The 23,625-nt window shown below is 38.4% G+C and overlaps 1 protein-coding gene across 3 annotated transcripts in view; it reads right to left on the reverse strand.

Moving 5' to 3' along the window:
* Positions 1 to 23,625, reverse strand: part of TMEM232 (transmembrane protein 232) — a 244,479-nt gene that overhangs the window by 185,923 nt on the left and 34,931 nt on the right. For 2 of the 3 annotated variants that reach the window (XM_070462674.1, XM_070462673.1), the window contains 4 exons: positions 16,214 to 16,325; positions 7,427 to 7,532; positions 5,378 to 5,535; positions 704 to 803 (listed from right to left, as the gene is read on the reverse strand). In XM_070462674.1, the coding sequence (XP_070318775.1) occupies positions 704 to 803; positions 5,378 to 5,535; positions 7,427 to 7,505 (337 nt within the window). In that variant the 5' untranslated portion in view covers positions 7,506 to 7,532; positions 16,214 to 16,325. The remainder of the gene's footprint in view (positions 1 to 703; positions 804 to 5,377; positions 5,536 to 7,426; positions 7,533 to 16,213; positions 16,326 to 23,625) is intronic. The other variant, XM_070462676.1, reaches the window with a different exon arrangement.

The raw sequence follows: 23,625 nt of genomic DNA on the forward strand, positions 1-23,625 counted from the left end.
TTCCCAGGCTTGACTTATTTCAAGTTTTACATATTGACTAGTAAGGCCAAGATAATGGCACTCTGAACTGAAAAGATTCTGGAGAAACACTGGACATATTGAATTTGGAGGTCACTCGGGTGTATATACCCAGTTGGGAGCATCGTTTAAGTTCAGAGTACCATTATCTTGACCTTACTAGTCAATAGGTAAAACTTGAGACTCATCCTAAATTGCTCACTTTCCCTTATACAGCTTAGATCCAAGTGATCGCCAAGTCCAATTTTTCTTTATCTTCTAAATACTTTTCAAAATTATTTTACTCTATCCATCCCCACTGTAGAAGCTCATAGCTTTAATCTCTTGCCTGTTCTAACATCATAGCTAACAGACCCCTGCATCCACCCTCTCCTTTCCCAGTCCGGCATCTACATCACCACTAGGGTTACCTGACTAAAATACAAATTTAACTTTCGAAATCCAGTAAGCTACATACTATTACAGATGAAAAAATTGAGTCACAGACAAGGTCAGATGCCTAGTTAAGTAGGAAATTTAAACATAAAACCCATGCAGTCTTGCCCAGAAGCTGTGCTCTCAAAACTGCACCTATCACCTTTCACAAAAAAATAAAATACAGCTTATACTCTTTAGAGTGACAGTCTGAGCTTCTCAAAATGTAACATAAAACATTTATAAGTATAGAAAATAAAAGACAGCCTACCATATAAATATGGTTGAAGCCGAAGTAAATGTTGTTTAAAATTTTCCAGGTGACCATGAAGGAAATGTATAAAAAGTCGTAAGAAGACCAAATAGCCAATCTGTCAAAGAGAAAGAAAAATGATTTTTGTGTTGCATCAATAAATGTTTAAAAACCATAAGGATAATAAACCATTTTACTATTACCATTGTTTTTGATGAAACAGTTTCAAATTCACTTGAGATTATGTGCTTTTGAAATAACTTTAAAACATTTATATCAAGGTTGAAATACTGGCTCAGCAAAAAATAAAAAAAGGTTTATAAATCATTTCTCCATTATATATAATGACTGATACTGAATGCTATTTTGTTCTATATCCTTTAGAACAGTATCTTTCAAATTGTAAGGCATGCCCCTTAAGTGAGTCATGAAATCAATGAAAGGGGATTCTAAAATAAAAGAGAAAACATGCACGGTGCCTTGTTTCAGTTATATATGAATGTGTATTATGTGTCTGCTGGACTGTAACGGTTTTGAGAAATATTCTGCCTGCGCATAGTGTGATTCCCTCATAAAACTACACACAAACATACACACACACACAATATCACTACTAAATGAACAACTTAGTATCTTACTTCTGAGAAGTTTAAAATACATGTATAGCTAAAACTGTTTCACATAGACAACAGAATTAAAATATCTACCAAAAAAAGGTAAGACCTCATGAAAAGTAAGAAAAAAAAAAAAACACAGACTATGGGCTGCTGCTGCTGCTAAGTCACTTCAGTCGTGTCCAACTCTGTGCAACCCCACAGACGGCAGCCCACCAGGCTCCCCCGTCCCTGGGATTCTCCAGGCAAGAACACTGGAGTGGGTTGCCATTTCCTTCTCCAATGCATGAAAGTGAAAAGTGAAAGTGAAGTCGCTCAGCCTGTCCGAGTCTCAGCAACCCCGTGGGCTGCAGCCCACCAGGCTGCACCGTCCATGGGGTTTTCGACAGCAGTGATTTCCAAATATTTTTATCAAAAATTTCAATCATCAAAATAAATTTTGAGAATGCACCATGAATGTTTATAAATGTGTCCATAACTTATAAACATGCACGATTTACAGTACATATTCATAAATAAATAAAATATTTATGTCATGCCAAGGGATCTCTTCATATAAACCACTCTGATATAGTACTATGCTTCTCCAAAAGACTGAAGTTAGATACAAAGGAAGTGGAAATCAACAGACCATTCAAAAGAATACTGCAATAGTCTAGGTGAGAATATTAAAGTCAGAAATAATAAATTCACCAGAAGAAGAATAATCTAAGATTTTGAAGGGACCAGAGAAGGATACTGAAAACAATACTTTAAAAATTTAATGTGGGTCAAAAGAGAAAAATATGTGATCAACAAACATATGAGTTTGCATAATTGCTCTATTATATAGCAATTTGATCATGAGTTTCCCCTGATCTCAAAGCAAAACTTTATATAACCATACTTGGAAAATGGTTTTTAAAAGCTTTCAACTGCAATATTCTGAAAAGCTAGGCTTTTATTGAAAAACCTGCCGTTTCTTTATCTCTGAAGAATTCTGAACTCTCTGTGCATTTGTCCTCATGTTTCACTGGTGTACACACTCTCTCTGCAGCTTGACAACTTAAGCTTTGCCTCCGCGAGTAAATTTCCGCCTGTCAATTTCTCTCTGTCTGCCCATCTCTTCTTCCTTTACTCTTTCACCCCCTTCCCTTCTCTTTTCAGCCCTTATCTTCATTTCTCTGACTGTTATCTTATTGTGAAAGAGAAATGGTGAATAATATTTATTATGTATTACATTTTAATAGTTGGTTATGTGTTCCATGTTCTTTTTAGAAGCTTGAAGAACTCTGCTCATATTCCTATCTGAAACGTTTAAACTGGACGTTCCTGGTGGTCCAGTGGTTAAGAATCCACTTGCCGATGCAGGGGACATGGATTCAGTCCCTGGACTGGGAAGATTCTGTGTGCTGCGGGGGCAACTAAGCCCAGGTACTGCAACTACTGAGCTCACATGCCACAAGTACTGAGGCCAACGCGCCTGAGAGCCCACGCTCTGCAACGAGAGCAGCCGCCACGATGAGAAGCCCGCACGTCGCAACTGGACAGCAGCCTCCACTCAGCACAGCTAGAGAAAGTCTGCACAGCACTGAAGACCCAGCGCCAAGGCGGAAGGGTTAGTTGCTCAGCTGCGTCGACTCCTTGCAACTCCATGGACCGTAGCCCCTGCCAGCCTCCCCTGTTCATGGATTCTCCAGACAAGAATACTAGAGCTGGTTTCCATTCCCTACTCCAGAGGATCTTCCCAACCCAGGGATTGAACCTGTGTCTCCTGAATTGGCAGGCAGACTCTTTACCGTCTGAGCCACAAAGAAGCCCAGAACCAATGTACCCAAAAATAGATAAATAACAATTATGTTTAAAAAAATACATTAAATTATAGTTTATATATGGTTTATATACACGTATGTAGCTTGCGTATATATTAAACTAACGGTACTTTAATAAGTAGACTTTAGTAGTTAAGATTCTACACTGAGATGAGAGAAGAATATGCACAAAATGTGAAAATAAGTAACATTAGAAATCAGGTATTTCTGTCTTTTCCCAAGTCTGAGCTATGTATTTCTTTGTCAGAAGAGAAACAAAACGCTATGTATGAAGGTGAGCAATGCCTCCACGGCAATACTCTTAAATATACAGTTCTGTCAACAAGAAAAAATCAAAAAGGAAGCATCCAACTGACTAGTAGATATATAATGAAATTCCTGCAAATAAAAGGTGGATAACTGAAATGCCTTCTTGCCTGAAATCAAAGGCACTTATAAAGTATGCTGATTTCTACGAGCTAATCCATACCATCTGGAACAATGAAAAGTAAGCATTCAGATGAGCAAATGTGATAGGTAGGTAGGTTTAGTAGCTCAGTCATGTCTGACTCCTGTGACCGCATGGACTGCAACCTACCAGGCTCCTCTGTCCATGGAATTCTCCAGGCAGGAATACTGAGGTGGGTTGCCATTCCCTTCTCCAGGGGATCTTCCCAAGCCAGGGGTAGAACCCACGTCTCCCACATTGCAGGCAGATTCTTTACCAGCTGAGCTACCAGGGAAACCTAGTAAATCTGGGAGCCAAGGTAAATGAGTAGAATCATGGCTGAGAGTCCATGGGATCCTGGGTTTCAAAATCTTCTCTGCTGAGATCTTGGGTAATCAAGTTAGAGTCTCTTTGCCTAGTCTGTGGAATGGTGGATAATAATAGCACCTACCTTTTAGGATTATTGTGAAGATTAAACAAGTTACTTTGTCTAATACATCTAAAGCACCAATTATTGTGCAATGCAAATAATCTAACCACTCAGATGAGAGGATACAGGAATCTTTTTAAATTAAATGAATCCATGGTATATGTAAATTATAAGCAATGTACACAATGACTAAAACTTTATTTTATAGCCATTTTTATTGCTAGCAGAAATATAAAAGGCAAGAAATGGGAAAAGGTCACCAAGGAGCATGAGGAGGAAAGCAGAAAAAAGTGACACACGATCTATGTTTTTCTCTCCACTCTTTCTCCATCATAAACTGCCTGAGTGCCAACCCTTTCTATACAAGTAACACATACATTATATTTTGAAATCCCAAAATAATTATATAAATAGAAGCTCTTAAATATCCCTATAATGAAGAGTTTGGGAAATAAAGAAAGAAGAAGAGGACTTTGTAATTTTACGTGTCTATTTGCCCCCAGCTGTTCTATGCAAGGCCTCAGTTCTTTGCATGTTCATTTTCTATTATGTGTTCTGTTTCTTGTCTGGTGTCCATAAATCTTTTACCCCCAAACATATCAGAGAGGATCTAGACTTAATTTATAAGGTCTGAAATACAGTGTCTTCCAAAATGCCCTGGATGACTCATGAATATCTTCATGCCTGCTTTCTAATATAATCAAAATTTCATAATCAAAATTAAAGAAGGGAAAATATATTTTTTGCAAATAATACTGTGCTTAATTTCAAATTATATGTATATACATATATGTCAACTAAAGTATATACATACAGATATATTTTCTTTATTCATAAAGAAATTATTCTTCTGGTTTTTCCTTGCAATAAAACCACCAGTTAAGCTAAATTTCTTTGACTAATAATAAATTTTTCAGCAGGCAACCTGATCATCACAGGAAGTAGAACGTTCTGTCTTCCAGGACCTTATGAAACATGAGCTACATGAATATAGTTTCCATCTTATGGTTCTAAAATGACATAGAATACTGAGATAACAATCCATCTTCTCAAATCGGGCAACAATTTAAGAGTATATCAGTCAGCATTTTTAAATGGAAAACTGGCATTCAGCAACCCTTAAAATAGATAGGAGAAAGCTATATACACTCATAAATAAGTACAAACTTGATTTCTTAATTAAATGTAATTTTCTTACATAGTTGGCAAAACTGTATTTTCTCCAACTATCTCCATTTGCATATCAAGTAATAATGTAGTATCCACATTTAGAGATTAAAATAAACTACCAAACAAGAGAATATTCTGTAATAAAACCAAATGGCCTGTTTAGATCCTGAAGCAGGTATCATGTGACCAGACGTAGTGCATGTAGCAATTAAAACACATTAGAATCACCTTAAAACATACCTTTGCCAGCTGGATTTCAACTGAGTATAAGTATGCCTTTCTGAATGCATCACAGCAGAGTCTGTATAAAACTGATTCCGCAACAAAAAATAAGGCAGGCAGATGATCGCAATCAAAGGAAGCATGGTCCAGGGAAGCATAGAGCATATTTAAAGCTTCTGAAATATTAACAAGTAGAAACATGATTTATAAATCTTGCTGTTTTTCTACATGCTACAATTGAGTCACCAAAACCACACTGTGGCTTTAAAATATTCACTGTCTTGGACATCCCTCCCATCAAGAGGTGAGGTCTATGCCCTTTCTCTTTGGACCTGAGCAGGCCTTGTGACTGCTTCAGCCCATCGTAAGGGACATTCAGGAATGCTGCGTGATTCCAAGGCCAGATCAGAAAAGGCAATCCGGCCCCTTGAGACTACAGCGGAGGGGGAGGGTGGGAGAGAGGGAGGAGAGAGAGAGAAACGCCCTAGGAAGGCGCTCCAGCTCTTCCAGCCAACAGAAAGAGATCAGGGCACATGTGCGTGTGTGTGTGCTCAGTCGGCTAGCCCTGTCCGTTGTTTGCAACCCCGTGGACCGCTGCCTACCAGGCTCCTCTGCCCACAGGACTTTCCAGGCCAGAACACTGGAGTGGGTGGCCATGTCCTCCTCCAGGGGATCTTCTCGACCCAGGGACCAAACTCGCATCTCCTACCTCTCCTGCGTCGGCAGGCAGGTTCTTTACCGCCAGCATTATATAATAGTGGGGAAATCGGACAGAACTGGATGACAAAGAAGTGTCAACAGAAACGCTATAAACAGAAAAGCAGAGGGAATAAGGCCAATGGAGCTGAGAGATGAAGAATGTAAAGTTAAGGCCCTACAGAAAACTGCACTTCACATCATTACAGGCATACTTCATTTCATTTATTGTGCTTTGCAGATATTGCAGGGTTTTTTCTTTTTTAAAAAAATTGAAGGTTTTTAGTAATCAAACATCTAGCAAGTGCCACTTTTCCAAAAGCATTATTTTTTAATTAAGGTAGGTGCATTTTTCAGACAAGCTATTGCACAGTTGATAGACTGTAATACAGTATAAATATAGCTCTTACAAGCACCATGAAACAAAGAGCTTCATGTGACTCGCTTCATTGAAATATTTTCTTTATTATGGGGATCTTGAACCAAACTCAGACTCTCTCCAAGAATGTCCCTGGGCAAAGGTTTTGAGCAACTGTTAACGGGCAAAACTGAGGTTAAGTGACGAGGAAGAGCAAGTGGTTGCTGGTGAGCCCAGTCTGCTGACCTCAGGATCATTTAAAACATTTAACAGGGCCAGGCTGTGGACAGCAGTGATGAAGGGCCACAAAGGCAAGTTAGACACAGAATCATTCTTATTCTCCCTACTGCTTGAGAGCTCCCAGGTAGCACTACAAACCCCAATTCACATGGGGAAACACTCCCTGACCTCATCTGGATACCATTCTAAACTCATTTTAAAAGGCATACACATAAAATTTAGGTTAATGATAGAAGGAACTTTATTTCCTGAAAAATAATGTTTCTTAATTTCTCTTTTAGATTGGTTGGAGGGGGGTTTAAAAGGCGACATGGAAATAAGAAGTGATAAATGAAAAGGTAATGAGTAAAATGGCTGTTTAAAACAAGTGAAGAAAGAAATGGCCATTTGGTTAATGTTTTATGAGTAAGAGTTATAAAATGCCAAAACAAGTTTCTCTAACGTATAATGCCTGTTGTAATTGAAAATCACTAAATGACATTTTATATTACTTTTTAATTAGCTACTAATTTTAGAAAAAAAGCAATAACCACTCTGCTGAGCAAAAGTTTTTAAAACAATTTCGTAATTAAAAAGTTGAGCAGCCAAATTCATAAATTCAAAGTTACAAGAGGAACTTTCATAATGAAACATGGTCAGATATTTCAATAAAAGAAAGGCAAATCTTCCTTGGCTCCTGCACAGTTTCTAAATATTACAGCCGCCAAATTATACCTTCACTGCTAATCCATACCACTGAGAGTGACTGGGAAGTGCTAGGTCAGCGGACATACCATCCTGGACTTGTCCTCTGCACTGAGCCAGATACACCACTTGGGTCCATGCAGACGGAAGGTGCACATGCGTCCCCATGCCCAAGGTCCTGAGGCCCAGTTTTCTCTGTTATCGGGAAGATAAAAGAAGCAAACAAAAGTGCACGGCTTTTAAATTTTAGTATAGGTTTATTTTCACTGTCTACATTTACTAATTTATTCATCCTCTATCATTTTTTTTTTGTATAGATGACTTACAATATTGTTTTACTCTCAGGTATGCAGCCAAGTGGCTCAGTTACACATATATATACATCTCTCTATATGTTTTCAGACTCTTTTCTGTTATAGGTTATAATAGGATATTGAGTACAGTTTCCTGCACTCTTCAGTAAGTCCTTGTTCACCTATTTTATGTATGGTAATGTGTATCTGCGAATCCCATACTCTTTATCTCTCCACACCACTTTTCCCTTTGATAATCTCAAATTTGTTTTCTATGTCTGTGTGTCTGACTCTGTTTTGTAACTGAGTTAATTTGTGTATTTTTTTTAAGATTCCACACATAAATGTTATTGTAAGATATTTGTCTTTCTCTGGATGACTTAGGTGATAATCTCTAGGTCCTCCCATACTGCTGAAAATGGTATTGCTTCATTCCTTTTTATGGCTGAGGAATACTCATAATCGAAGCAACGGAGTTCGCACGCAGAGGTCCCCGGTGCTCCACGTGGCCTCTCAGTGTTTGCTGTGATCGTGCCATCACGGGGAGTGGCGCCCTTGGAAAGCAACGGAGTTCGCACGCAGAGGTCCCCGGTGCTCCACGTGGCCTCTCAGTGTTCGCTGCGATCGTGCCATCACGGGGAGTGGCGCCCTTGGCTTGGCTCTGTGGCTCACTCTGGCACCCTTGCATTTAGTTTCTTGCTGCTGACAGTCGCTCTCCCGGCTTCTCACTCAGTTCATCTCCTGATTAGTTTGTGTATTCAGACCATGGTGACATCTTACGAAGATCCTGGACTCTGCATTTGGACTACCTGGAAAGGTGGTGGTGGCAAGCACCTCAGTAATTCAGAACATTTGGGAGCTATGTAATCATCTCTTTTAACCATTAACACAGCTTCCTGCTGCTGTCTCAGAATCTTTATCTGGAGGCTATGGTGGGCTTGGCATCTGGATGGAGACACACTGATGATCGTCTGTGTTAAATGTTGGTCCCTCTTGCACTTCCTCCTAAAACAGGCCGTCTCGGCTGCACAAGGAGTTTGTCGTTTTTCTTTATGCTGACTTTTGCTCTTGTGGTAATAATTAAAAATGCTCCACCTCGTGTCCCTTAACATTGAATTATACAGAACAGTACTTCCAGATTTCAAATACTACAGATGATTGTAAACCAAAGCACTTTCATCTCTCCAAAGAAAATGCTTATGCCATACCAACCACTTTTTCATTCCTCTGCACACCTCAATCCTGCCCATAAACTGTGAACTTCAACGCCACCAAAAAAGAAAACTACAGGCCAATATCACTGATGAACACAGATGCAAAAATCCTTAACAAAATTCTAGCAAACAGAATCCAACAACATATTAAAAAGATCATACATCATGACCAAGTGGGCTTTATCCCAGGGATGCAAGGATTCTTCAATATCTGCAAATCAATCAATGTAATACACCACATTAACAAATTGAAAGATAAAAACCATATGATTATCTCAATAGATGCAGAGAAAGCCTTTGACAAAATCCAAATCCATTTATGATAAAAAAAAAAAACCTCCAGAAATCAGGCATAGAAGGAACATACCCCAACATACGAAAAAGCCATATATGATAAACCCACAGCAAACATTATCCTAAATGGTGAAAAATTGAAAGCATTTCCCCTAAAATCAGGAACAAAACAAGGGTGCCCACTCTCACAACTACTATTCAACATAGTTTTGGAAGTTTTAGCCACAGCAATCAGAGAAGAAAAGGAAATAAAAGGAATCAAGATTGGAAAAACAAAAAGAAATAAAACTCTCACTGTTTGCAGATGACATGATCCTCTACATAGAAAACCCAAAGACTCCACCAGAAAATTACTAGAGCTAATCAATGAATATAGTAAAGTTGCAGGATATAAAATTAACACACAGAAATCCCTTGCATTCCTATACACTAACAATGAGAAAACAGAAAAGAAATTAAGGAAATAATTCCATTCACCATTGCAACGAAAAGAATAAAATATTTAGGAATAAATCTACCTAAAGAAACAAAAGACCTATATATAGAAAACTATAAAACACTGATGAAAGAAATCAAAGATGACACAAGTAGATGGAGAAATATACCATGTTCATGGATCAGAAGAATCAATATAGTGAAAATGAGTATACTACCCAAAGCAATCTATAGATTCAATGCAATCCCTATCAAGCTACTGACGGTAGTTTTCAGAGAACTAAAACAAATAATTTCACAATTTGTATGGAAATACAAAAACCTCAAATAGCCAAAGAAATCTTGAGAAAGAAGAATGAAACTGGAGGAATCAACCTGCCTGACTTCAGACTATACTACAAAGCTACAGTCATCAAAACAGTATGGTACTGGCACAAAGACAGAAATATAGATCAGTGGAACAAAATAGAAAGCCCAGAGATAAATCCATGCACCTATGGACACTTTGACAAAGGAGGCAAGAATATACAATGGAGAAAAGACAACCTTTTTAACAAGTGGTGCTGGGAAAACTGGTCAACCACTTGTAAAAGAATGAATACTAGAACACTTTCTAACACCATACACAAAAATAAACTCAAAATGGATTAAAGATCTAAATGTAAGACCAGAAACTATAAAACTCCTAGAGGAGAACATAGGCAAAACACTCTCTAACATAAATCACAGCAGGATCTTCTATGACCCACCTCCCAGAGTAATGGAAATAAAAGCAAAAATAAACAAACAGGACCTAATTAAACTTAAAAACTTTTGTACAATGAAGGAAACTATAAGCAAGGTGAAAAGACAGCTTTAAGAATGGGAGAAAATAATAGCAAAAGAAGTAACTGACAAAGAATTAATCTAAAAAACATACAAGCAGCTCCTGTAGCTCAATTCCAGAAAAATAAATGACCCAATCAAAAAATGGGCCAAAGAACTAACAGACATTTCTCCAAAGAAGATAAACAGGTGGCTAACAAACCCATGAAAAGATGCTCAACATCATTCATTATCAGAGAAATGCAAATCAAAACCACAATGAGGTACCATCTCATGCTGGTCAGAATGGCTGCTATCAAAAAGTTATTACTTTTGTTATACTTTTATACCTTTGTTATACTTTTGTTATATAGTTTGTTATTACAAACAATAAATGCTGGAAAGTGTGTGGAGAAAAGGGAACCCTCTTACACTGTTGGTGGGAATGCAGACTAGTACAGCCACTATGGAGAACTGAGTGGAGATTCCTTTAAAAACTGGAAATAGAACTGCCATACAACCCAGCAATCCCACTGCTTGGCATACACACCAAGGAAATCAGAATTGAAAGAGACATGTACCCCAGTGTTGATTGCAGCACTGTTTATAATAGCTTGGACATGGAAGCAACCTAGATGTGCATTGGCAGACAAATGGATAAGAAAAGTGTGGTACATATATGCAATGGAATATTACTCAGCTATTAAAAAGAATGCATTTGAATCAGTTCTAATGTGGATGAAACCAGAGCCTATTATACTGAGTGATGTAAGTCAGGAAGAAAAATACCAATACAGTATATTAACACATATATATGGAATTTAGAAAGATGGTAATGATAACCCTGTATGCGAGACAGCAAAAGAGACACAGATGTATAGAACAGTCTTTTGGACTCTGTGGGAGAGGGTGAGGGTGGGATGATTTGGGAGAATGGCATTGAAACATGTATATTATCATATGTGAAATGAATCGCCAGTCCAGGTTCGATGCATGAGACAGGGTGCTCAGGGCTGGTGCACTGGGATGACCCAGAGGGATGGGATAGGGAGGGAGGTGGGAGGGAGGGTCAAGATGGGGAACACATGTACACCCATGGCTGATTCATGTCAATGTATGGCAAAAACCACCACAGTATTGTAAAGTAATTAGCCTCCAATTAAAATAAATAAATTAATTTTAAAAAACAACAGCGAACTTCAAAGCCCTTCTAAGAAATGGATGCAGGATGTAACCAGTACAGCGATTCCTTTAAGTTTTCTCACTTACTTTATACCTGCACTCTTTGGGCACCTCACTTTTTATGACAATGTAGCATCAGAATTACTACAAGGTTACAGTAAATACTTGCAACACGATGCTGTCCTTACGACTGTGACGTTATACACACTATTTTCTGGGCTTTTGATGGTCCCTCTAATCCACTTCACTGCAAGGAAAGCTTTAATGATGTTTTTCCCCAATCTTCCATTCTCAAGGATTCACAATTCTTCAATCACCCTAGTTCTCAATATTATCACTGTTTCACTTGTGGTATATGTTCCTGACATTAGGAACACATCTGGTATTATTGGTTCCAGTACATCAACGTGTTTGATTTTTGCGTTCCCAGGACTCTTTTGCTCGTAATATGGGCAGAGAGGATTTCCTCTCATGGGAAAAGTTGGAGATGTTTGTCTTGCTCACCTTTGGTATTTTGGTTGGTAATTTTAGTTTAGCACTCACTATTTTTAATTGGATTAATAACTGAAGGAAGTATTTTCCCACTTTCTACGAAGAATACTTTACCTTCATATGCAAAAAGGAATTACTCTGGAAGGCACCTTGGCTTACTCCTCTTTATATAGGTCAACTTTTTGGTAAACATTAACAGAAAAGCAGGACAAAAAAGGAATGGGCAGGGGAAAGTAGGTGAAGCAGTTTTAATCAAAATAAGAAACAAACTCAAAATGCCCCTAAATGTGTTGAGCACTTGTTGTTTGCGAGTTTATTTTTTGGAATTAGCAGGGTAGTTTTAATGCTTACAGAGATACCTGAGCAGAAAGTACAGAGTTCTCATGCATCCCCTCATTCCAGCACAACCACAGCTTCCCATATTACTAAGAGCTTGTGTTAGTAAGGTGCATTTGCTGTACTTGATGGGCCAATATTGATACCTTATCATTAACTGCAGTCCATCCTTTACATTAGGGCTCTCTTCTGATGCAAGCACTGGCAACCTGATTTTTTTACTGTCTACATGAAAACCATGAGCCTTTCTCCACGAGCCTTTTCTAAAGCGCTGTTTGGTGGAATTAGGCAGTATCAAACCTTTCACACTGGCTTCTATCACTTAGCAATATGTGTCTAAATTTCCTCCCTGACTCTTCATGGAGGAAGATAGCTTGCTAGCTCTTTTTTTAAATCACTGGTAATATTCCATTGTATGGATGTACCACAGTTTGGGGCTTCCCAGGTAGCACTAGTGGTAAAGAATCTGCCTGCCAATGCAGGAGATGTAAGAGACAGGTTTAATCCCTGGGTCTGGAAGATCCCCTGGAGGAGGGCATGGCAACCCTCTCCAGTATTCTTGCCTGGAGAATCCCTTGGACAGAGGAGCCTGGCAGGCTACAGTCTACAGTGTCACAAAGAGTTGGACATGACTGAAGCAACTTAGCAATATATATACGTATATGTATATGCATATGAATACACACACACACACACACACACACACACATACACACACACAAATATATCACATCTTATTCCATTCATCTGTCAATGGACACTTAGGTTGCTTCCATGTTTTTGCTCTTGTAAACAGAGCTGCTATGAACACTGCAGTGCATACATCTTTTTGAATTAGACTTTTCATCTTTTCCAGATACCTGCCCAGGAGTGGAATTGCTGGGTCATATGGTAACTCTACTTTAAGTTTTTAAGGAAACTCCATACCATTTTTCACAGTGGCTGCACCAATTTACATTCCTGCCAACAGTGTAGGAAGGTTCATTTTCTTCCACTCTCTTTCCTGCATTTGTAGACTTTTTGATGAAGATCATTCTGACCAGCATGAAGTGATACCTCATCATAGTATGGATTTGCATTTCTCTAATAATTAGTGATGTTGAGCATCTTGTCATGTGCCTGTTGGTCATTTGTATGTCTTCTTTGAAGAAAAGCCTAGTTCAGTCCCTGCCCATTTTTTGATTGGGTTGTTTGGGGGTTTTTTGTTTGTTTGTTTTCTAATATTGAGCTTCATGAGCTGTTTGTTATTTTGGAAATTAATCCCTTGTCAGTTACATCACTTGCAAATATTTTCTCCCAGTCTGTAAGTTATCTTTTCATTTTATGAATGGTTGCCTTTGCTGTGCAAAAGTTTTTAGGTTTGATTAGGTCCCATTTGTTTATTTTTGCTTTTCTTTCTATTGCCTTGGGAGACTAACCTAGGAAAACACTGGTACAATTTATTTCAGAGAATGTTTTGTCTGTGTTCTCTCCTAGGGGTTTTGTGGTGTCATGTCTTATAGTTAAGTCTTCCATGGCTCATATTTAAGTCTTTAAGTCATTTTGAGTTTATTTTTGTTTATGGTGTGAGGGTATGTTCTAACTTTGCTAATTAACATATGGCTGCCCAGTATTTCCAACACAGTTGCTGAAAAGACTGTCCATTGTATATCATTGCCTTCTTTGTTGAAGATTAAATATAGGTGTGTGTATTTACTTCTGGGTTCTCTCTTCTGTTCCACTGATCTATATGTCTGTTTTGCAAATAACACACTGTTTTGATTACTGTAGCTTTGTAGTATTGTCTGAAGTCTGCAAGGGTTATACCTCCAGCTTTGTTCTTTTTCCTCAGGATTACTTTGGCAATTCTGGGTCTTTTGTGGTTCCATATCAGTTTCAGGATTTAGTTCTAACTCTGTGAAAAATATCATGAGTAATTTGATAGAGATTGCATTGTATCTCGGAGAAGGCAATGGCACCCCACTCAGTACTCTTGCCTGGAAAATCCCATGGACGGAGGAGCCTGGTGGGCTGCAGTCCACGGGGTCGCTAAGAGTCAGACACGACTGAGCGACTTCTCTTTCACTTTTCACTCTTCGCACTGGAGAAGGAAATGGCAACCCACTCCAGTGTTCTTGCCCGGAGAATCCCAGGGACGGGGAGCCTGGTGGGATGCCGTCCATGGGGTCGCACAGAGTCAGACACGACTGAAGCGACTTAGCAGCAGCGGCATTGTATCTGTATATTGCTTTGGGTAGTATAGCTAGTTTACCAATACTAATTCTTCTAATCCAAAGCATTGGATACTTTTCCATTTTTTGAATCATCTTCAATTTCCCTTACCAATGTTTTATAGTTTTCAGCATGCAAGTCTTCATCACCTAGGTCATGTTTATTTCTAGGGTATTTTTTTAAACACAATTTTAAATGGCTTCGCTTTTTTCCCATTGCTTTCTCTTTCTGATATCTCCTTGTTAGTGTAAAGAAAGGTAACAGATTTCTATGTATTAATCTCGTACCCTACTACATTGCTGAATTCATTTATCCTTTATAATAGTTTTTGTGTGGCAGCTTTAAGGTTTTCTGTAGAGAGTATCAGGTAATCTGCACACAGTGACAGTATTATCTCTTCTCTTCCAGTTTGGATACCTTCTATTTCCTTTTCTTGTCTGACTGCAAAGGCTAGAACTTCCAACACTATGCTGCATAGGAGTGGTAAGAGTGGACGGCCTTGTTGTGTTCCAGGATTTAGCAGTAAGGCTTTCAGTTTCTCACCACTGAGTATTACACTGACTGTGAAAATGAAAAGTAAAAGTCGCTCAGTCCTGTCTGACTCTTTGCAACCACATGGACTGTAGCCTGCCAGGCTCCTCTGTTCACGGGGATTCTCCAGGCCAGAATACTGAAGTGGGTAGCTGTTCCTGTCTCCAGGGGAATCTTCCCAACCGAGGGATCAAACCCAGGTCTCCCACATTGCAGGCGGACTCTTTACTGTCTGAGCCACCAGTGGATTATCATAAATGGCTTTTTAATATGTTAAGATATGCTCCCTCCATACCCACTTTGGTAAGAGTTTTAATCATGAATGGATGTTGAATTCTTTTTTCTAATCAACATTTACCGTGGATTTTTTTAAAAATTTAAACATATGGTCAACCATGAGTAAAATACTGGGAAATAACTGCCACAGAAAAGGATGGCTTGATTTATCCATTTGTTTTGTGCAGTTTTTATTTCACCAATCATTTACTATTATAGCAAAATCATGTGCATATTATTTCTCTGTCAAGACTTAAATGGTGTCTAATTAAGAAAAGATAAAACAAAGATTTATTTTACATTCTATTTTGTTTTTATATTGTTTGAAAATTTGTGAATTAATGATATATTCTTAAAGAATGTATTTAACAGGTTAGGTGAATGGTTTGTTACAGAGAAAGAACAGAATATTTTGTGCATGTATAGTGAATGTTTAGAAGGCCTTTCTGTCCTTTTTTAAAAAAAAAAAAACACAAGATATGTTTGTTAATACTTTTTCAGTAAAATGTAGAATTTTCATAAATAAATATTTATTTATCAGACTTTGATATTTTGATGTGGACTCTTGGACTAGTGTCGATAGCTGTATTCCCCAATAATTTTATGAATAATTTTCATCCAAAGCCATTTGACATTGAATAATTTGGTCATAAACTTTAACTTTAATTTGCATTTAGTATTTTTGACTATGTATACTTATAACTAAAGAAATATGTATCCTTATTTTTTCTTTCAGTATTTTAGAACATGTAATCATTCACCAACTGGAAGAGAAAGTTCACATACTAAGTAATCAAACAGTCATTACCTTACATTTGATAATGTTTTTTCTAGCTATGTCCAATAGTTCTTCCTCCTCTTTTGGATTTTTTGTTTGATTGAATCTCAAGATGAATTCTTTTGTGATTGAAAATGGTGACCTAAGCCAAAAAAAGAAAAAGACAGTAATTACAGGTATGACTTCCAAATTTCAATTAATCAAACTTCCAGTGCTATCTATTTCCTTAAAAATTACCTTAATGAGAAGGTTTCACACACACAAAAATCAGTAAAATAATATATATATGTAGATATATGTAACATATTACATATATACATATGTATATATATATATATATATGTATCTCAACGCCTCCTAGATTAATCTTATCATACTCTTGGTTGAGAAACATAATTCTCATGATATTAAAGAGATTTTAGCCCCTTGAAAAAGAAAAACCTGTGTCATAGTTGCCAGAAGTCATATTGGTATACGTCTTCTTTATAGGTAAAATCCAGCATCGCTTCATTATGCTGAAACTTGATTTATCTCCTCACGTATTTCAGTGTTGGTTCAATTTAAGCTAAAACATTATTTCCTCCAAGAAAGTAGAATCAGACTAACTATGGCTGAAGAAATGTAGGCAGGAGAGAAAAGATGCATGTAGTAAGGTCAGAGAGGTGACAATGAGCCAAATTAACTCTGGATGAGACAGGAAGCTACAGTAGGGTTTTGATAAGAGGAGTGGCATAATCCAACTTATATCTTAACTGGCTCATCCTGATGCTGTGCTGAGAGTTGGCGGTTGGGCAGGTAGCAAGGGTAAGAGCACACACAAACCTAGGAGAAAGGCAATTTGGCTTGGATCAGAATTATAGAAAATAATTAAAGGGAAGTGTCCAGATAATGGGTGTGTTTTGACATTAGCTCCAACCAGCCTGCCCAATGAGAAGTAGGCATAAGAGGAAAAGCACAAGGAGTCACGACTGAACAGAATAACTGAAAGGATGGAGCTGCTCTTTACCAAGACGGGAAAGGCTGCTAGAGGAACAGATTTGGGTAAGGGTAAAGAATAAGTTCAGCGCTAAACATGTTTTGAGATGACCACAGCCATCCAAACAAAGATGCAGAGTAAGCAGTTAGATGTAGGAGTCTGAACTTGGAGGAAAGGTTCAGGCTAAATATATAAATTTTGAGTCATTAGCACACATAAGGTATTCAAAGTCTTTTGAGTGGGAAGCATCCCATGGGTAAAGTGTAGATAGAGTAGACAAGTATTTTAAAAAGAAGTGAGAAAAGTTGAGGCTGTATGCAAGAGAATGAATAAAGTGATTATAATGACATATCATAGAGTTTAAAACAGCATGGGGTCAAAGTGATATCAGAGGAATACAAAATTGATAGGAGAATCAATGAGTTGCTTGTGTGATAAAATAATTGTTGGAGTCATACTATTAAAAGCACTGATCTGAGAGAATAAAGCACATTTTTCAACAACTTATTGTATTTATAATTTTACTGAATTAACCGCTCTGTAGGATATAGAAAAGGACATGAATAAAAATCAGACTCGGCCCCCCGAGTGACTCACAGTCCTATTGTGAAGACAGGTGCATGCAACAGTGATCACAGTGCTGCACAGTCACAGGGTAAGCAGAGATAAAAGCATGGCGCTCTACAAACTAGACCCAAATAGATAACCCAGTGAAGAACAATTAAAGAAATGACACACTCTTTAACGACCACCCCGAAGTATGCACCAATCAGTAAGCATTCACTACCTCTAGTGCCTAGCTTCAGGCACTAACCTTGGAACTAGGGTACATGATGAAACTAACAAACAACCTCGCCTATAATAAAATAGTGGACAAGTTGAGGCGTTAGAAATCACAGTCTGCTAGAATTGGGCATTTGAAATGAATAACTTCATTCTTAACTTCCTGCTCTCCTGCTCTTGGAAATCTGTGCTTAGATGGATATGGTACAGGTTAGCTGAAAACTCTCAACAGTCATCTGGGATGACGTCTTTGATCAACATGGACCTACTCTGCACAAAGAGTCCAAAACAGACTTAATCTTCCCCTTTGTACAGAGGGGTATGGGAATAAAAATAAGATAGCCTCTTAATCCATTTAAATTTTTCTAAATTTCATTAGAAATTAGATTTTTTTTAAAGTACTGATGCAATAATGCTATTTGTAACAAACCGAACATTCATGGGGGCCTCCCAACAGTACTGTCTCCAACTGTACCCATCAGAAACAGCCAAGATCAATGCTCACAAACCAACCAAGCTATGTGAACTCTTTTTAACAAATAGAACCACGTAAGCAGCACTGTAGCATGCTTTCTTTGTTAAATTTTTCAGACATTACTCAAGTTCAACTGATCCTATTATGCAGTAGTATGGATGTACACAACAAATAACAATGTCTTTGACAAATTCCCATCCCTTCCATGATAACTGATGCTGTAATTTCTTAAAATTCTTGTACATAAGCCTGGTATTTAGTAGCTGCATACTATTCTGAGTTATCAATCTTCACACTATTTTCAATAGTTAAATATTTAATTACCACCTCTACTTGTAAGCATATCTATATAGACATTATAAGAGAATTAAAAGGCAAATCTTCAAATGGTAGAACATAGTTTCAAGACATGTAACTGACAAAGGGCTCATATCCATAATATAACCAGAATACAAAAGGAACTCCCAAGCAATAGAAACAGAAGTCTTAAACAGGTAACTGACAAGAGAAGAAATCCATAACTATGTGAAACCACAGTTAACATCACAAAATAGGGAAACTCAAATTAAACCATCTCATTTGAGTAGATTTCCCTACCAACAACCATAGAACCACAGACACACACATAGACAGCATCCTAGGGTTTCAAATACAAGTTAAAGATATATTTTTTGAAATTATATACTTATTTCACCTTATATATAGGCTCTGAGGAAAATGCATTTTTGTAATTTTATTTCTAAAGCAGAGTAAAGCCTCAGGATGAAAATATCTAATTCAATTTCTATGCTTAGATTATACTTTTAAATAATTTTGGTTTTATCAATTATTTTTCAATATGGCTGTGGCCTGTAATGAATCATTAAAAATATGGAAAGCTAATGCTTCCCAGCTTTCTATACAGATATTAAGTACTTTAATTGGTCTCCAGCAGCTCATGTCAATAAATATTTAATGGGAAATAAATACAACTGTTTTAACTATTTCTTTTCCCAATACAAATAGAGGTTGTTATACAAATGAATGTTTATTTAATGATAAGAACAACCCATGATAAGAAGCAAAAGAGAACTTGATAAAGTAAATAGGGGCATTTTAAAAGAAAATACATCTTAGTTTCATACATTCCAATTTCTTCAAAACATCAAAGGATTTCACAAAGACAAATGTAATTGACTGTAAGTGTGTAGACACAGTCCTGTGGAACAGGTTGTCAGTAAGGTCATCATGCCAATTTTCACATAAAAGAAACATACTGATGTCTTCAGACTGCATGGATATCCAATCCAAACGATTCTTCATTTACATTATCTGTGAATTTAGAACTGTTTTTAAGCTGACAATTCATTCGTTCAGTAAACATTTAATGAAAGCCTCTCACATACAAGGTATTTTTCTAGACACAATGAGGGCTAAGAGAAGAATCAGGCCTGGCCTCACGAGCTCACGGTCCAGGAAGGAATTGAGACAAATCACAAGTGATGCGCCACAAAGGGGATGCCCAGGACTCCACTCGGAGACACAATTCTGAGTGGAGCTCAGAAGTACAGACCATGATTCCAGTACCACTTGTGGACATAATCTTTGCTTAATCATTTAATCTGTATGAGCTATAATTTTCCATCTGTGGAAATGAGGACAAAACTGGCAGAATTTTCAAAAGTGTTAAAGTGGAACACATTGTCTAGTTCCTGGCATAGAAATAGCTCTGGATAACTATTAGTTATAAGAATCATGGTTTGGGGTTAAATGTTCAGAATAAGCTTCTTTGCAGAAATGTCACTTGAGCTACCCTGACGTGCAGACAGGTACTGGAATGTGACAGAATGGAAGCTGTCTTTTCAAAATCTTGTCTATGCTTCTTCCTGGTCAGATGACCATCCAGCCAACACCTATATTCCCAGTCTTTCTGGAAGCTGGGTATGGCCACAGGACCAAACCAGTAGTTTGTGAGCAGATACAACATATGCAAATTTCAGGTCACCTCTAACTTAAAGACAGGCCACCTTCCCTAGAATTAACCATTTCCCCCTTCCAGTGGACTAGAAGACAAAAATGGTGCTGACTGGCTTTGATTAGGAAGATGAATACAACTATAAGATAATGAGGGTCCTGAGTTTCTCATTGACCCTAAAAGCAGAGTTATCCAGTCAGCCTAGACCCACTGGTTCATACATCAGATAAATACACTTCTATCATACTTGAATCTCTGAAACTAGAGACTTCTTTTTATAGTTACTTCAAATTTACCCTAACACAAGTAGAAACAAAAAAGAATGATTTGAACCTAGCACAGAGGAACAGAATGCTTAAAATCAAGATAGGTAATGAAGATGGAAATGTTCAGTTCAGTTCAGTCACTCAGTCATGTCTGACTCTTTGCGACCCCATGAATCGCAGCATGCCAGGCCTCCTTGTCCATCACCAACTCCCGGAGTTCACTCAAACTCATGCCCATCGAGTCAGTGATGCCATCCAACCATCTCATCCTCTGTCATCCCCTTCTCCTCCTGCCCCCAATCCCTCCCAGCATCAGGGTCTTTTCCAATGAGTCAACTCTTCGCATCAGGTGGCCAAAGGATTGGAGTTTCAGCTTCAGCATCAGTCCTTCCAATGAACACCCAGGACTGATCTCCTTCAGGATGGACTGGTTGGATCTCCTTGCAGTCCAAGGGACTCTCAAGAGTCTTCTCCAACACCACAGTTCAAAAGCATCAATTCTTCAGTGCTCAGCTTTCTTCACAGTCCAACTCTCACATCCACACATGACCACTGGAAAAACCATAGCCTTGACCAGATGGACCTTTGTTGGCAAAGTAATGTCTCTGCTTTTTAACATGCTATCTAGATTGGTCATAACTTTCCTTCCAAGGAGTAAGCGTCTTTTAATTTCATGGCTGCAATCACCATCTGCAGTGATTTTGGAGCCCAAAAAAATAAAGTCTGACACTGTTTCCACTGTCTCCCCATCTATTTCCCATGAGGTGATGGGACCAGATGCCATGATCTTAGTTTTCTGAGTGTTGAGCTTTAAGCCAACTTTTTCACTCTCCGTTAGGTTGAGACAAGTATAAATGACATTGAATGGGAGTCTGTGGTAGACTTATAGCTACGTACATCAATGTCTGTTCTCTTTCATGCAGTTTGACATACACATATGTCTAGGTTTCAGCCAGTAAAAATCAGTTTTGGGAAGCCTCTTGAAAATGCATGCAAACCTTTCTTCTGCCTTTCATCTATTCTGGCCACATGAAGCACAACTGTGATCACCAGAGTCTCAGCAGCCATGATAGAACATGAAAGGCCCCTAAGAGTAAGTCATATGCATCAGACCAGCTGGTTACAAGGAATCTAATTTCTAGATCACCATACCAGCTCTAGACTGACAACATTCAGACAAATAAACTTCTGTTATTGTTATTTTAGATTCTCTTAGTTGCAGTGGGTACCAATTCTATATTTTACAGAGACTTCTGAGTCTTATCTGATAAATAAGAGAAATATCCAGGAGAAGAGTGACGAGATTACAGCAATGCTTTAGGATGACTAAACTGAAAGTCGAACCTTGTATAGTCTGGAGTGAGGACTGGCTACTAGTAGACAGTTGGGCAATTATTTCAACAATTTAAATAAGAAGTAATAAAGGTCTCAACTTCAGCCTGGGAAACAATACTGAGGAAAAATAAGTGAATGTGAGATATGAGTTGGAAGCTAAATGAAAAGGGCTCAATGACTAATGAGACGCGAGAAAAGAAATTTTGAGGGTGGACACAGAGATAATCTTAAGGCTCTGAGTCAACACGATTAGTAGTAGAGAGTTGGCATCAAGACAATTAGATGGAAATATTTGGGCAAATAACCTGTGCCATTCTGGACATATATTCTCTCCCCTGTGGGACACCAAGTGGAGAGGTCTACAATATAGATGAACTTGTGAGGCAGGCTTTAGGAAGTGGATAAGATCTGGAAATAAAGCCTTTGGATTAATCTATGTATTCAAAGCCATGACATTTCAAGAGGAAGAGTATTGGGGCGGGGGGGGGGGGGCAGGTAGAACCAAGGGAGATCTTTGGACAAATCCCATGGGTGGGAGGCAAGAGGGGAAGAATGATAAATATGATAGGAGATTCAGGGAAATAGTATGGTGGAATTCAAACACGTATACAACTTGGGGTGTAAACTCTATGAGAATTGTTCATGACTCACAGTCCCTGCTCAGTCAGTGGGTCCAACTTCCATATCAGCACCATGGCTCCATCCTTCCCTGCCCTGGCCTTAGCTCACAGAGTCACAAGAGATATTTGACTCTCACTAGGCCAACCAAAGGGCTTCCTCAGTAGCTCAACTGGTAAAGAATCCTCCTGCAATGCAGGAGACCCCGGTTCAATTCCTGGGTCAGGAAGTTCCCTGGAGAAGGGACAGGGTGCTCCCTCCAGTATTCTTGGGCTTCTCCGGTGGCTCAGATGGAAAAGAATCCACCCACAGTGCGGGAGACCTGGGTTCCATCTTTGAGTTGGGAAGATCCCCTGGAGGAGGGCATGGCAACCCACTCCAGTGTTCTTGCCTGGAGAATCCCATGGACAGAGGAGCCTGGTGGGCTACAGTCCATGGGGTTGCAAAGAGTCGGACACAACTGAGCGACTAAGCACAGCGCAGGCCAATTAAACCCTCTCTCCAGGGATTTGATAATTAGTAATTACCAGTAATTAGATAATACATTAATTAGGCGATGTCAGAGCTGAAAGTTTATGTACAGCCATGAGGTAGCTTTCTTGTCATTCAAGACAACAAAATACCACAAAGCACAGAGGTACTTGTTTGCCATTGTAAACCTGATCCATGTTTGTTGGATTATTTGCTCATATACAGCCTGAGTTTATAGCCTAGTATAGGCAGAGACTGTATCTGCTGACCATTTTATCTCCAATGTCTCCTGGAGAACACATATTAATTAGTGAATGAATAAATGAGGTCTGGCTATGGCTTCCACTCTTGCGTTCCACAAAACAGCCCGACATTCTTTCACTGCATTTTTCTTTTGCTTAAGTTGAACATGCGCCTGTTCCTTGCAAACAAACAATATTAGACTGAGATACCAAAGAAGAATAGACTGAAGATGAAAAGCATGGTCAAAAATGTACATCTTGCAGAGATGAAGACTAAGGGCGAAAGAAAACGTCACTAGAGATAATGCTCAGGAAGTCAGTG

The sequence above is a fragment of the Odocoileus virginianus genome, unplaced genomic scaffold, assembly GCF_023699985.2.
Source record: "Odocoileus virginianus isolate 20LAN1187 ecotype Illinois unplaced genomic scaffold, Ovbor_1.2 Unplaced_Scaffold_8, whole genome shotgun sequence".
NCBI classification, from domain to species: Eukaryota; Metazoa; Chordata; class Mammalia; order Artiodactyla; family Cervidae; genus Odocoileus; species Odocoileus virginianus.